This window comes from Mycotypha africana, assembly GCF_025528875.1.
Source record: "Mycotypha africana strain NRRL 2978 chromosome Unknown BDF20scaffold_5, whole genome shotgun sequence".
Lineage (NCBI taxonomy): Eukaryota > Fungi > Mucoromycota > Mucoromycetes > Mucorales > Mycotyphaceae > Mycotypha > Mycotypha africana.
In genome coordinates this window covers 1,143,493-1,157,515 of record NW_026515729.1, presented here as the reverse complement: position 1 = coordinate 1,157,515, position 14,023 = coordinate 1,143,493, and the positions used below count along the sequence as shown (strand labels likewise).

Below are 14,023 nucleotides of genomic sequence, written 5' to 3'. Positions count from 1 at the left end.
ATCTTTTCCGTTCAAAAAAGATATACGTCATTTGTGAATGGAGCATGCTAGAGATAGGTTTGAAAAGGGGAATGGCCTGATAATTTTTTTGCTTGCTTACATTTCTTCGCTTAATTGGTCCGGAAATTCAGCAAATGGATGTGTTTGTTTTTACCATAGTTGGATTATTTGAGTGGTATCGTAGTATTGCTAAGAGCTTATGAAAGCTATAATTAATTTTTTTTTTTTTTTCCTCGGGAAAAATAATAAAAGAGGTGATTCGGAACGTAAGGTACATGTGCAGTTGTTTCATGATAAGATGGATATTGCGGTTCGGAAAGAACGTGAAGGTATCCGTTCTCAAGAAATCAACTTGTTACGGTTCTGATGGCGACGATGATAATCCATAATAGCGATACCAGAAGCGCCAAGGAAGGCTGTTCAGAATCCAAATAGAAATAATGCAGGTTTTTTTAGGCGCTCTCTTACGGACATGTTGACTCCCGGACTGAAAAAATCATCGTACCCTTCAACACCCTTTCGAAACCGCAACTGATACATTTCAAAACTATGTTAATGGAAGAACACTATGTTGTACATTTCTGTCGAAAGACGTAAACATAATAAATTGTCGTAATATACTCCTTTCATCCACGGAGTATACAGATAAAGTTGGCGTATGCAATTCTAGTAATATATATTTTTTGTCTGTTTAAGCTGAAATACTACACCCAACTCAATCTCTTGCCGTTAGCTTGAATGGTGTGTATATGCGCCTATTGTTACTCATGGAATAACTGCTGATCTCACAGAAATTTTGGTCGATGTGTTCTCTAAGAAAGTGCTATATGGAAATACCCACCGTTGGTTGACAGCTTAAGGGTTCTTGTAAATTGGATACGCTTGCCTTTGTGCTCATGTTGTTTTGCTAGTCATCTGTGCATTCAATTGCAGCTATGCTTCAGGTTCGTGCTGGAATGATAGATGCTGTAAATTTATGAGTGAAAACAAAAGAAATGTTATAGTACTTGTCATAGGTCATCATGGATGCGACGGACAAATAGGACCATCATTTTACCGGCCTCTCCGTACCCGTATGATAACCATTGAATGAACCAACCGCTACTACACGCTTCTATAAAGATAGGAGGTTGAATGGTCTCCTTGTTTGTCCCTTTTCCCCCCCCCCCAGCCTATCTGAAGAAAACTGAATCCATCTCTATTCATAAGCGGACTTTTTAGTTAAATCATACACTTGTTGCTCGCGACATTGTACATAATCAAAACGAGCACAACTGCCTTGTTAGGAGAGAACTAAGAATACCAATGATAACAACTCGTTTCGAGTTTGATAAACATACTTTACTATTGTACAGAATATGAATTTATGATATCAAATGCTATTAACCACAGTAACTATTTTAAAAGTTAGGCAGCTATGAAATAGAGTCGAATCAACTGATACTAAACAATATATATCGATCTGAATATATTGTTCTTATAGAGCGAAAAATTGCTCACCATGCTTTTCACTCCTTTTGTTTCTGCTGAACCATATACGCGCATCATAGATCCAATCATTCCATTCTCTCCACAAGGAGCGTTTAGCAAACATGATGAATACGCAAATACCGATGGAGCTGACCAAAGCTTCAGCGACAATAATCAGCGCGAAAGGTGGTATATGCTGACTAAGGACTTCATGACATTTATTTTGTCCATTGCCTGGTATAAGCATGCATTCCAGCCAATCGAGCGTTAATGTAGGATTATGCTCTAATTCTGTCATACGGCTCATCTGAGTCATATAAAACAGCTAAAGAAGAAAGAATATAAATGCCCATGGTTGAAATAATTAGTTTTTAAAAGGCTTCCTTCGCCCCCACCCCCCCCCCTTCCGTAAATTTACTCTATCTCTTACCCAATAAAACAATACGGATGTGATAGACACAACAGCTAATAATAATGCTCTCCATTGAATTTTAACAGCCACAACGACATGTCTTCTGCCTACACCTGGCGTTTTTTCTGCTATTGCGCCTATAGCAGCATTCCTACTACTATGGTTCGATAAAGACTGGGTCATTTCAGTCTCTAACCCTTCTTTAACCGCCATGCGAGCAATGCAAAAGAAAGTAGCAATATGCACGATGAAGCTTGGACAGATTAGCGCTGCTAACGGATAAAAAAACAGTGGAAAGATATACTCCATGGAGACCAGACACAAGTTGGCAAATTCAAATTTGATCGCATGGAGACCGATGGCCGTAGCCATCATTACAGTAGGTACACCCCAGCAAATCATATAAAGTAGGTAATACCGATTGCTAAAGAAATTAGAGCCCCACACAGTATGCACGTGTAAGTTGACAATAAGAGCAGCACACCATAAAACGGATGCAAAAGATCCAAAAATCAGTAGAGCACCTTGAGCAGCGCATAATGAGTTGTTGCCTATTTCTCCCAGAGATATATTGTTGGCTGCACATTGGAGTCTTTTTGGATTACCGAGAGCGAAGAAGACAACAAAACTAAAGATAAAAACTGCAATAGAAAAGTTCAATATCAAGAGGGAAGGGTGTCTATAAGAAAGAGCATACATAGAGTGTGAGTTGTTTGGCAAAGCAAAATTGCTCTTCAATGGGATGAAGACGTATACCTTCTTTTATCAGGCAAGATTAAATAGCTAACAGTCAAGAACAGAGCCAATATGGCGGAAATAAACCGAATGATGTCTGTGACTAAGAAGCCATTCTGTGCCCAAAACTTTTTGTAAAACTATAAATCATATAGCCTCGTGAGTATAGAAAAAAAAAATACTATTGTACCTATCTCATATCAGGCTTACTAGGTTCTGTGCAGGACATGGAATACAGCAACCAAACCGACAATACTTTGCATCGAGTGTCTTATTCGTGCCTTTCGCCGCTAATGGATCAGCGATGAATGGGGAGGGGCATTCCGATATCACAAAACCTTCAGGTACAGCAGTAAGATTCAACAGGCCACTCATGCTCTGACCATCAGTCACTATAGAAGAATATCGAAAGGGTAAAATCAACATGACGTTGGTTTTTTCTTTTTTTTTTTTTTTTACATAAACAGATCAAATCAGTAATACATTGAAGGTGAGTGAGTTTTACGTTTGGATGGAATGAGGTTGCACATATCATCTGTTTGCAGACCAAGTCCTGTCATAACTGACACTTCAGTTGAGCAATCGGGTAAAAGACGAGAGTACCCGGTCATTTGGAAAAGACTCGCACATGCTTTTTGTACGGTTTGACAAGTAGACATACATGCTGTATAGATGTTGATAGCTAGTATATCATGAGAAGAAAAGGCGGGGTAAAAATCAGTAAAAGATACACTTGAATCTCCACATCAAAAAGACGAGAGATAGGTATTATCAAATCAAAAGGCTCTTTCATTACTTTTCGTAGAATTGTCGGTTGCACATTTGGGATACAGCTTGGAACATTGATATCTACTATAGGCATCAAAACAAACTGGGCTAACCGCTCCAAGTAAAGTCCCTAATTCTGTGAACGGTTGTAGCTGAGATTCTATGTTACCGATTGTAATATTGGTTGGTACAAAGGTGTCATAATTCACATAATTCTAAATGAAACAAAATAGGAAAGCAGGACAGTAATATAAGAAATAAAAGTGAGCAAACATAGTTAGATAGAACTGATGATAGGGTTTTTCTTGCGCTTCGATGCTGATATTTACAGAACATGCCAGGTTTCTCGGATAGGTAATGCATGTGCCTGAAACTGTCGCTATTAAAAGGATTTAAACGAAAAACAGCGATGAATAGGTAGGAAGAGCGTACGAGTCTCTTTTTCTGTGGGGATTTTGGAATGCTTATTACCCGCTTGATTGACTGGTATAGAAGATAATATGAATGTAGTTGTGATTGCTCTTATGATGATCAATATAATTCCCATTGACTGTAAGCGTTATTGTCGGCAGAATGGTTAATTTCTTATTTGAAAACCGGGTATTATCCTTTTTTTTAAAAAAACTTGGTTCGTAAATCGAGAAATGAATGAATGATGAAGTCTGCTTCAGTTTAAGGAGCGTGCGTCTTCGTTATTGTCTGATGGGTTTATAAAGATGACAAAAAGAAAAACGAAAAGCAGGAAGAAAAATAAAAAAAAAGACGAACAATTAGAGATATCTTGCTTTGAAAGAAAAGAAAGTAGAACAGAATGAGCATATGCTCTTCACATAAAAAGAGTTAGAAAGACAAATTCAATGGTGTATATAGCATAGAAGAGTTTAAATTTTACGAGTAGTACAATCAAAACTTTGTTGAACTTTTTCTTTTTTTTGTTTGGTCTTTTTGTGATCTGCTTTAGGCTTATTGTGTAGCTTCTAACGGTAAATCCGAGTCCCAAGAAGCGGATATATCTATTGGAGGAATATCAATTTTATCAGATACGAGATTGACGCCTTCCACTACTTTAGCTTCTTGTTCACGACCTAAATAGTTGTTGAACACTTCTTTGACCTTATAGAACCCTTCGACGTATAATGGTTTACGAGTATTGTAACTCTCGTAGTCAATATGGTACCTGTAGTAACAAAGGTCATAAAATGATTTATATCAGCACAGTGAACAAAGGGATAGAAAGGAAAAAGTCAAAAATGCGAGAGTGTAGCTTATTTTTCTATGCTACAAGAAAATGAACACAAAAAGCAAAAAAGGTTTTCTAAAAAGCATACTTGATGACTTACGATGCACAGTCAAAGTCCCACGTCGATCGCCACTTTGCCTTTTCACAAAGAGATTGAGTCCAAGGCTCACCATAAGTGATGGGTATGAAGTATCTATAGACATGAATGACGCCGAGAATGAAAACGCCTGCAGCCACCAGCCGTTTACGATTAACCAATCTGATGGTCAATAAGTCAAAACCAACACTAAAGAGAAGGATGGAGAAGTAGAGTGCAGGCATATAATGATGCAGAAAGAGCTGTCGCCCCATCAGGAAAAAGGGGAAGTAATGGAAAAACCAACCAGCAAAGAAGAAGCCAGCTGATTCATCGTAGAATTTCTTCAAGTCTATTTAAGATTTGTTTTTGTGTGTCAGTGCGCAACGTATCAATAAAAGGAAATGTCCAATGTTTATTATGCATAAACTCTATGGTTATGCTGTTTCGTTGTTTGTTTGTTAGTAATTGATGTTTTATATATACACTACCTCCAAATTGCTTTTTGATCCCTCTCTTTTCGAGTATAATAAAGGCTCCTTTGAGAATAATATAGACAAGGACAGATATAGAGGCGCACCAGAACACCAACGGATTTCCCAAAAGATAGATATGAAGCTTATCCTTAGACCAAAAGTTGATACCCCGACGCAACAATGGCCAAGACTATATCAGGAAGGAAAACCAGAAATAGGATGAGTAACGTTTATTACTATTCCATCTTTTAAAAGAACAACAATGTACAATGCGAGCAAATTACCTCTGGTCTTGAGTCATAAGGATGAGAAGAAGTCAAACCCTTGTTCGTATTCCACATAACCTTGTTCAACTCTAAAAATTTGCCCAAGAAGCCTAATCTGTTATACGATACTTTCTCTGTATCTTCAGGCACTGTATTTCCGTAAAAATTGTCAGATTGTGTCTTAAATTTTAACGATGTGCAGTTACAGACTTACATAATGGGTTTTCGGTATTCTCAACATACCAAACAGTCTTCTTAATTTTTCCATTTTTGATACAGGTCACTTCTTGTTGGCCAAAGCCCCATTCAGGCAATTTTACGTTATGTGAGAACAATGAACAGCGTTGCAAAACATGAACAAGCGCAAACTTTGTATGAATGGTTCGTAATCGCTGAGATGACTCAGGATCTGCTTTGTCCCCTTCAATAATCTCTACTCTCCATTGATCATTGCTATCTCCCGTAAAATTGGGAAATCCTCCATACGCACTATATCAAGTTACATGGATACAATTGTAAATACTGACAAATCTTCAGACGATCATAACGACACAAAGAGAGTCTTACCTCACTTCGTAATGATAGTCTAGATCAGTGATTGGAGGCCGCATATCGTGTGAATGTAGACGCATTTCAGAATCAGCGTGTTTTAATGTAATGATATCACCATCCTTAACATATTCAATTCCTTCAGGGTCTGCATCGTTTACTTTGTGAATAGTCCACCAATTATTGTTGTCTCGATGAGGATACAATGTAACTTGTTGCTCTATAAAGTTACGAAAATTTGAGTAATAGGTGTGATTGATCGATCAGAACAAAACGTACTTACGTTTACTCCCGCTTATATATCTATGAGGGTGAGAATGAAGATAGCCACCAGTAGTTGCGACATGTCTAATATATACCCTGGATCCATAAGCTATGTCTAATCCCAAAGTGAGTTGCGGATCTGGCATTGTACAAAACAATAGAGAAAAGAAAAAAGTTACCAATAGGAGAAGTTACACTTGCGTGGCCATCTAATGTTTGCTGGAATTCAGGTGACATAAATCCATCGCCCTCACCACTGTTAGGCAAAGAGTGAAAATGAATCTGGAACATGAGCATATAGATAGAAATGGGCACAAAAATCAATGCTACTGCCCGAGCACCAAAATGCTTCAAAAACACAATCTACATTCAATAGACATGTATTTAAAACTTCCGCCATCATTGTTGTGTTATTCGTTTTACTCTGAATTTGTTGTTTACCATAGGTGTTCGCGTATCTCCCCAAATTTCCCATAAACCCTTGACAGTTGAGCTACCGATCGTTGCAATGGTGAATAATCCGACCCATTTACAGCTCACTGTTAAACCTAAACCAACACCAGTGAGCATTAGCCAAACATACCACCAGAATTGAAAAGGTCTATTGAATTTTAAGGGCAATTTTCAAAATGTCAGACGAAAAAAGTCCAAACTGTACTTCAAATACATCGTAGCGTACTTGTTCTTTTGATTGTGAAAGTTGATCCACATCAAAATTGTCGCAGCAGTGAAGAATAGAAGTGGTGGATCAAGTAAAATTAGTCTATTGTTGGTGATAAGCCCATTTTCTACTCGTTTTGCAATGCACATGGTCAGTGAGTTGGTATGACAATGTTTTCGGTTGGCAACTTAGTGAAATCCACATACCATAACAGATCATCAAAGCAGCGACTAATCCTGCAGCAATGGAATGACCAGCACCACGAACTGTGAGGTAAGCTATAGGTACTACCAATAAGCCCATCAAAGCACAAAATCCTCTCATAAACACATAAGGGACATTATCTGCAGTATAGTCTCTTTAAAGAATGTTGATTGAAAGAATACACAAAATTGATGGCTTTATCATGATTCTTACTTTCCAATATCCTTGAAATCAAAACCATCCAAGCCTGCTAATTTACCAACCAATGCTATCATCATTTTCGCCAACTGACAACAAGCACATGGGCAGAAAATAAATAAATAGTATTAATGATTGTCAGTGCTCAATTTGTATCAAGTCAACTTTAGATTATATCTTACAGGTGGATGGACATCCATAAAAAAACGTGTTTTGATGTATTTCGTCGCAAACCCGCCAAAATGAACCTCGTCAAAACTGTAAGGACAATAATATCCCATTAGTTACGCGTATCAGTAGATACAGTAAAAGTGGAAGAGTAGATTGAATCAACTATTGATAAAAGGACTACTTACACGACCGAAGGCGGTTGATGTAGTTTGTACATACGAATATAGGCCGCCCATATTGTCAAAAACAGTACAATATACCAATCTCGCTTACGAGACAACTGCTTTGAAGCCGCTTTCCTCCATTTTAACTTGTCTGACTTATGATGGGTCGCTAAGTCTAAGTCGAAATCCTCGGAATCGCTGTGGAGCTTGTTGTTGCGTGAATAGCCACTGTTTCTTTTACGAAAGGTATCAGAGTTATTGGCTAATCCCGAAGTATAGCCGACGTCCTCCATTGGAACGGGTATATGATCGTGTTGCTGTTGCGGTGGTGTTACGGTTGAGCCGATATTTTTATAATACAGTGAGTCAAGTCTTTCAGGCACAGAAGCAAAATTCTGTGGAATGTTATCTAATGACATCGATTGTTTTCGAAATCACACATAGAAAGGAAGTGCAAAAAAGAAGGAGAAAATAAATGAATTACAGGAATGTTAAATTAGGCAACCAGCAGATTTGACCCCAATTTTTATTGAAATGGACACAGAAACAGTAAACACCCTGAAAAGGGTCAATGCTGCGATCCTAAGCAGGTTAGAAATTGGCCGAAAAAAAAGCGACGGAGCATCCGAAAACCAAGTAAAATCCCATGGCTCGCGAGGCATCTGTGCTGGGTCCAAATCCATGCCGTAGCATATAAACAACAAAGATTGAATATTAATATATGGATACAATGTCATAACGTTCTGTTGTTGGGAAAGATGCTTTTTGGGCATGAACGAAGGAAACTTCCATTGTCGGCCAAAATGGTCTAACTTGAGTGGATATGGTTCAATTATCGAAATTCATGGATAAACAGTTGAAGAACAAACTCTGTTAGTTCCCCCACATTTTTTCAGCGTCAGTTGAGGATTATTCTTCCTCAATAGAATGACGCAAGCTAACCATTAACCCATGCTAGAGTTTGAATAATTGGCTAAGGAAATAACTTCTAACACTAACGGCCTGTTTGGACAAGTTGGTTCGATTCAACAAGCTGACTTTAACTGCTTCTTATGTAATCAAAATTGTTCCTCCTCTACGCTTCCAAACACATATAGTTGAATAAAGCTAGCGCAAACCTTATTCTCTCTCCCACTTTTGTAATCTTACTTTGAGGTTTTACCAGCTATATCAGCCATGCTAAAGTGGGGAATCCTAGGAACCGGCAATATTGCTCACACTTTCGCCACAGCTCTCCAAGTGAGCCAGAAATGCGAACTTGTGGCTGTGGGTAGTCGTTCAAAAGAAAGCGCAGAAAAGTTTGCCAAGGAATTCAATTTAAAGCATAGTTTTGGCAGTTACGCTGAGCTACTCACTTTCGAACATGTTGACATTGTCTACATTTCAACACCTCATCCTCAACATTATGAACTGGCGTTGTTGGCAGCGAGAGCTGGCAAGCATATGCTTATCGAAAAGCCTATGGCTATGAATGAAGTTCAAGTCCGCAAAATACTGGGCGTCGCTCACAAATATAAAGTTTTCGTTATGGAAGCTTACATGTACCGCTGCCATCCTCAAACAGCCAAGGTCGTGGAACTCATAAAGTCTGACGCTCTTGGACAGGTAAAATTCATACGGGCCAGCTTTTCTTTCGATGGGAGACCCCTAGGCCCTTCTTCAAGGTTATGGAGGAAGGAACTAGGAGGGGGGGCTATTATGGACATTGGTGGCTGTGAGTACTCTTATGCCAGATTGTAAATGAGAGATTGTCTTTAATTTTTTTTTTCTTTTTTTTTGGGTACTTCAAAAATTATTATTTTACAGATCCTTTGTCTTTTGCTCGATTGATTGCTGAAATAACGCAAATAAGAGACGCCTCTACAACTGCCGAACTCATCAAAGTGAAAGCAACAGGATACATTCAACCGGAAAGTCAGGTTGATGAATGGTCGAATGCAGCACTTGAATTTAATAATAATATCACCGCCCAATTGTTCGCTGGCATATTTTCTGATACTGATAGTAGTGTAGAAGTCCTTGGGAGTAAAGGTTCTTTGAAGATACTGAACCTTTGGCGACCTGACCTACCTCAATTAGGGCCTGTACAAATAGAGTATACTGAATACGGAAAAAAGAAGCAAATAATCCCCATCGAATTGGATGAAACGAATCTGTTTGTTTATGAAGCGGACGCTGTCGCGGAGGCCGTAATAAGAGGACAAAGACAGTGCAAATTTATGACTTGGCGGGACTCCTTGGAACAAGTCCGGGCTATGGATGCTTGGCGAAAAGAGATAGGCTTGCAATATAAAGAAGATACAGAGTTTGTCGATACTCAAGACGAATACTTTTGAACAAATACAATCATACTATCTGTAAGACTTACGCGCACAGGCATTTTTTTTTTTTGTATTTGAAAGCTTTTTGAATGGGATGTTCACTGATATGGAGAGTGGCGTTTCAATGTAGTGTTACGATCTGCATAAAAAATTTATACCGCTTGAAAATTAAAGTTTGCATTCTTTTTTCTTTTGTTCTTTGACACGACTATAAAATGGCTTGGGGTGGTAATGACGGTGCCATAGATCGATGGGTTAAGCAACTTCAGGAGAACGATCCAAAGTTGAAATCACTACATATTCTCAGTTTTAGGCGAGTCAGTGCAGCCGATCTTGGTCGAATTTTTAACGCGATCGGCACCAACACAGTTTTAGAAGAGTTATACATTTCTGGCCATGCTCTCAATGTAACAGTGATGGATCAACTTAGTGAAGCATTAACTATTAATGAAACTCTTCATACACTGAATCTCGGCACGTCCACTTTTGGTAGCGACATTGATGTTTTCGGTCTATTTTGTGAAGGTTTAGCAGCGAACGAAGGACTTCGAAAGCTCGATTTAGAAAATAAAGGGTTGTTATGCAATAAACAAGACAAATATAGAGCAATATATCTATTTGCTGAGGCTCTTGCGAAAAACAAGCATTTAGAGGAATTGAATTTGACCAGAAATGAACTCGATGACCGTGCAATGGAGATTCTTGCGCCCGCCTTGACAGGTCTTCTCAGAATCAATTTGGGCATCAATAACATTCAAAAGCTAGGCGCAAAAGCCATTGCTGAGCAAATTCTAGTACCTTCAAGCAAAGTTGAAGAGATGGAACTATCTGAAAATCCATTATTAGAGGGAGCCAGCCTGATCGCTGCAGCATTAGGCAATGCAACAAAACTACGAGTGCTGAAATTAGTTGATGTTGTTTCTGATCAGTCAGACTTCACTGCTTTAACGCCACCAGCTCTAGGAAATTCTACAAAATTGGAGGATGACGATGCAGAGAAGAACAATAAAAAGGCTGATGAGAAACGGATAAAGTATGGTTCAGCTTTAGCAAGTGCAATTGGACAATCCTTAATCAAGAATAAAACCGTAACTCATTTGTGGTTGGACAACAACGCCATTGATTCCAGAGCGCTTCAAAGCATAACTGACAATCTTTTAGAAAGTAATGTCATTGAGTTGAAACTTCGTCAAAATCTGCTCAATGATGAGGCGGCGTGTTCACTAGCTAGTGCTGCTTCTCATAGGTTAAAGCATTTGGAGCTAGGTGAAAACAGTATAGGTCCTAAGGGTTTTGGTATGCTCATGGACAGTCAACTCAACTATCTAGGCTTGTTTAATAATGCGGTTGGAGGATTTGGTGCTGACCCTGCTAATGTACCCGAGCTCTTAACAAGCCGTATCCAACGTTTAGACATTGGGTGTAACAAAATTACGCATGAAGATGTTGCAGCAATAGCAGATTTATTATTAAAGCAAGGTGTACCAGAATTAAAGGTCTTGGAAATGGGTGGTAATGTGCAGGATACCGAATATGAGCAATGGGAAGAAACAATAGCACGTATTTTAGCGCAACGTGAAGATTTAGATATAATTTGGAAACGTCGACCGGATCAAATAGACAGTACGAAACCCCCTGTTTTGTAAAAAGTACGTTCGTCCAACATACGGTAAAGTGATAGCAGAAAAATAGTCGAAACGGCAATCCTTCAGTAATAATCCGATGTGCTTGCTTATAATATCTCTTTTTAAATGCAAAGTAATAAATGATTCCAATATCCAAGCACTGCCTTTTTTATTTCGATGCTGTATTGCTTTAGGTTCTATCGTATTACTTATTGTTTTATACGTTTAATTTTTGGAGCGAGTGTGCTTTGAAGGCTTTTTATAATGAGAAAGGAAGTATAAACAGATGGTCAACCGCGAGGAAGCAATGTGGAACTTTTGGTTTTCTATGCTAAAAGATCAAAACTTTTTGACACTGTTACTTTTGCCGCTCTTGCTGAGTCTCGTATTGTTTATACAGCTTACCATCATTCATATACTGCCGATTATTTGTAAAATGTAGAATCAAAGCCGGAGTATAGATGAAATAATAACGCAAGATAGAACGGCTCACACTGCTTTTGCCTCTGATGAAGGTGCGGAAGGTGAGGAAGGTGGCGATGACCAACTAGTTTGTTTTGATGCTGTCACAACGATAAAAGCAATCAAGCCTACGATAAACAGTATTCCACCTATTAATGTTACTTTATGGTTCATAACTGAAAACGTTGACAATTCAAATTTGCGTGTATTTATACCAAACATGAAGAACAATCGAACCTTATGGATGAGAAATTGTATTGTCCCTTAAACAAAGGTGACCGAATAGAGTATCCATTCAATCCTCTGGTTAGAAAAAAATCTACAATGAAAGCAATAGGCAAGATTTACAGGACACAGGATAGATGTCTGTTCGAAGTTGTATCATTCTCATGGAAAAAGCCTAGCTTTGCTCGATTATAATTTCAGGTCCGGTTTATGCATGCCTGATGAATATTGGCCAAATAATGAGCGACTCTGCTTTGTTTATCTAATATCTAACCACCATAGCAACCGGTTCGCATGTACTGTGTATAATAATCTTAAAATTAACTGATTGCTTCTATATATTTGAGACGAAGACTCTTCCCTTGGTTCTCCTTTTTTTTGACGCTAATTCACCTTTCATTCTTGTAAATGGATTTTTCCCCAGCAGAACATGTGTTTGGATATATACAGATCCTTACAATTGTCTATCTTAACTTCATTATCCCAGTCGTGATTTTTATAGACAATAATTAAATATTAGCCATATGGGTTACTGTCACAGCACCCGTTTGAGCCCAATTCAGCATGCTTAGAGATGCCTTTACAAAATTTACCACTGATTCGGCATTCGGCATTCTTAATTGAACTAGGTTGAAGTTCATCCTCACAGTCATAGCGGAACTATTTTCATAAACCAAAAAGGAAAGTTTACAGGTTTCATCATGCGTAATCATCGGTCAAATAAGGCAATAGGGTTGAACCTTCTTTTCAATAGGGAAACACGTCATACACTTCGTCAAAAGTATAAAATAGAAACATAAATACGGCACTTACTTAATGAAACATTTCTTTGCGCATAGTATCTTTCCGCAAAATTCCCTAAATTACAAAACTCTCATATCATGTCTAATAATGGTGAAAAAAAGAACGTAAACTACGTTGGCAATGCATACTCCAAATTTAGGCCTACCTATTCTTATGAAATATACTCTCTTATTTATGAAACTCATAACGCGAACCAAGGAGAGTATAACTTAGCCATTGACGTTGGTTGTGGCACTGGTCAGGTGACTACCATACTTGCTGAAAAGTTCAAGCAAGTTCACGGTATTGACACATTAGAAGAGCAAATTAATAACGCGATTCGACGAAGTAACATAACCTACAAAGTTGGGCCTGCCGAGAATTTATCTCAATTTGCTGATAACTCAGTCGATTTGATTACTGTTGGTACTGCTTTCCACTGGTTTGACCATGAAAAATTCTTGCAGGAAGCCAAACGCGTATTGAAAAAAGATGGCAAGGGCACATTGGCAATATTTGGCTATTATTATCCTCGAATAAAGAACGAGCCTGAAGCTGATAATCTCTTAAAGGGATTTACTAAAGACGTATATGATCCCGTTGCGAATGAGAATATTCGTTATATAAAAAATATGTATCGTGATATAAAGTATCCATTCAAAAACCAAGTTTGGTATATCACACCAACATCTGAAGATGTTACAAGAATCAGCCGTCCTACACGTGGTCCACTGATGGAAGCTTCCATGACAATGGAGAATTTCAAACACTACATGAAGACATCTTCTGCATATTCAAACTACATTGAAGAGAACAAAGACAAAGATGACCCTGCTGATAAGTTGGTCAGAGACTTGATGGAAACGATGAACATCACTGACTATAATCATGTAATTCAACTTGAATGGCCGACTGTGCTGGTCTTATTGAATTAAATTATAGAAATAGTTGCA

At 38.3% G+C, this 14,023-nt stretch overlaps 6 protein-coding genes across 6 annotated transcripts; 4 read left to right on the top strand and 2 right to left on the bottom strand.

The window, feature by feature from the left end:
* Positions 1-1,477: 1,477 nt before the first annotated feature.
* Positions 1,478-3,932, bottom strand: BDF20DRAFT_835461 (uncharacterized protein; the record flags this gene model as incomplete). Its single annotated transcript, XM_053078843.1, has 7 exons — positions 1,478-1,795; positions 1,901-2,561; positions 2,639-2,757; positions 2,828-3,009; positions 3,123-3,281; positions 3,414-3,545; positions 3,857-3,932. The coding sequence occupies 7 exons, from the start codon at positions 3,930-3,932 to the stop codon at positions 1,478-1,480; spliced, it is 1,647 nt and encodes a 548-aa protein (XP_052936384.1).
* A 416-nt stretch (positions 3,933-4,348) lies between these two features.
* On the bottom strand, positions 4,349-8,073 carry BDF20DRAFT_913017 (Dolichyl-phosphate-mannose-protein mannosyltransferase-domain-containing protein; the record flags this gene model as incomplete). The annotated part of the gene is made up of 14 exons (XM_053084016.1): positions 4,349-4,562; positions 4,726-5,053; positions 5,193-5,367; positions 5,462-5,592; positions 5,658-5,932; positions 6,011-6,212; positions 6,276-6,365; positions 6,436-6,619; positions 6,698-6,857; positions 6,936-7,044; positions 7,124-7,275; positions 7,335-7,408; positions 7,502-7,577; positions 7,676-8,073. 14 exons carry the CDS (start codon positions 8,071-8,073, stop codon positions 4,349-4,351), a joined length of 2,568 nt encoding a protein of 855 aa, XP_052936383.1.
* A 757-nt stretch (positions 8,074-8,830) lies between these two features.
* Positions 8,831-9,990, top strand: BDF20DRAFT_820158 (uncharacterized protein; the record flags this gene model as incomplete). Its single annotated transcript, XM_053077515.1, has 2 exons — positions 8,831-9,368; positions 9,461-9,990. The coding sequence occupies 2 exons, from the start codon at positions 8,831-8,833 to the stop codon at positions 9,988-9,990; spliced, it is 1,068 nt and encodes a 355-aa protein (XP_052936382.1).
* On the top strand, positions 9,989-11,946 carry BDF20DRAFT_869505 (uncharacterized protein). Its single transcript, XM_053080999.1, has 2 exons — positions 9,989-10,011; positions 10,106-11,946. Exon 2 carries the CDS (start codon positions 10,191-10,193, stop codon positions 11,619-11,621), a length of 1,431 nt encoding a protein of 476 aa, XP_052936381.1. The 5' UTR covers positions 9,989-10,011; positions 10,106-10,190; the 3' UTR covers positions 11,622-11,946.
* BDF20DRAFT_835457 (uncharacterized protein) lies at positions 11,887-12,330 on the top strand (the record flags this gene model as incomplete). The annotated part of the gene is made up of 2 exons (XM_053078842.1): positions 11,887-11,985; positions 12,043-12,330. The coding sequence occupies 2 exons, from the start codon at positions 11,887-11,889 to the stop codon at positions 12,328-12,330; spliced, it is 387 nt and encodes a 128-aa protein (XP_052936380.1).
* An 838-nt stretch (positions 12,331-13,168) lies between these two features.
* On the top strand, positions 13,169-14,005 carry BDF20DRAFT_913014 (S-adenosyl-L-methionine-dependent methyltransferase; the record flags this gene model as incomplete). Its single annotated transcript, XM_053084015.1, has 1 exon — positions 13,169-14,005. One exon carries the CDS (start codon positions 13,169-13,171, stop codon positions 14,003-14,005), a length of 837 nt encoding a protein of 278 aa, XP_052936379.1.
* Positions 14,006-14,023: the final 18 nt, after the last annotated feature.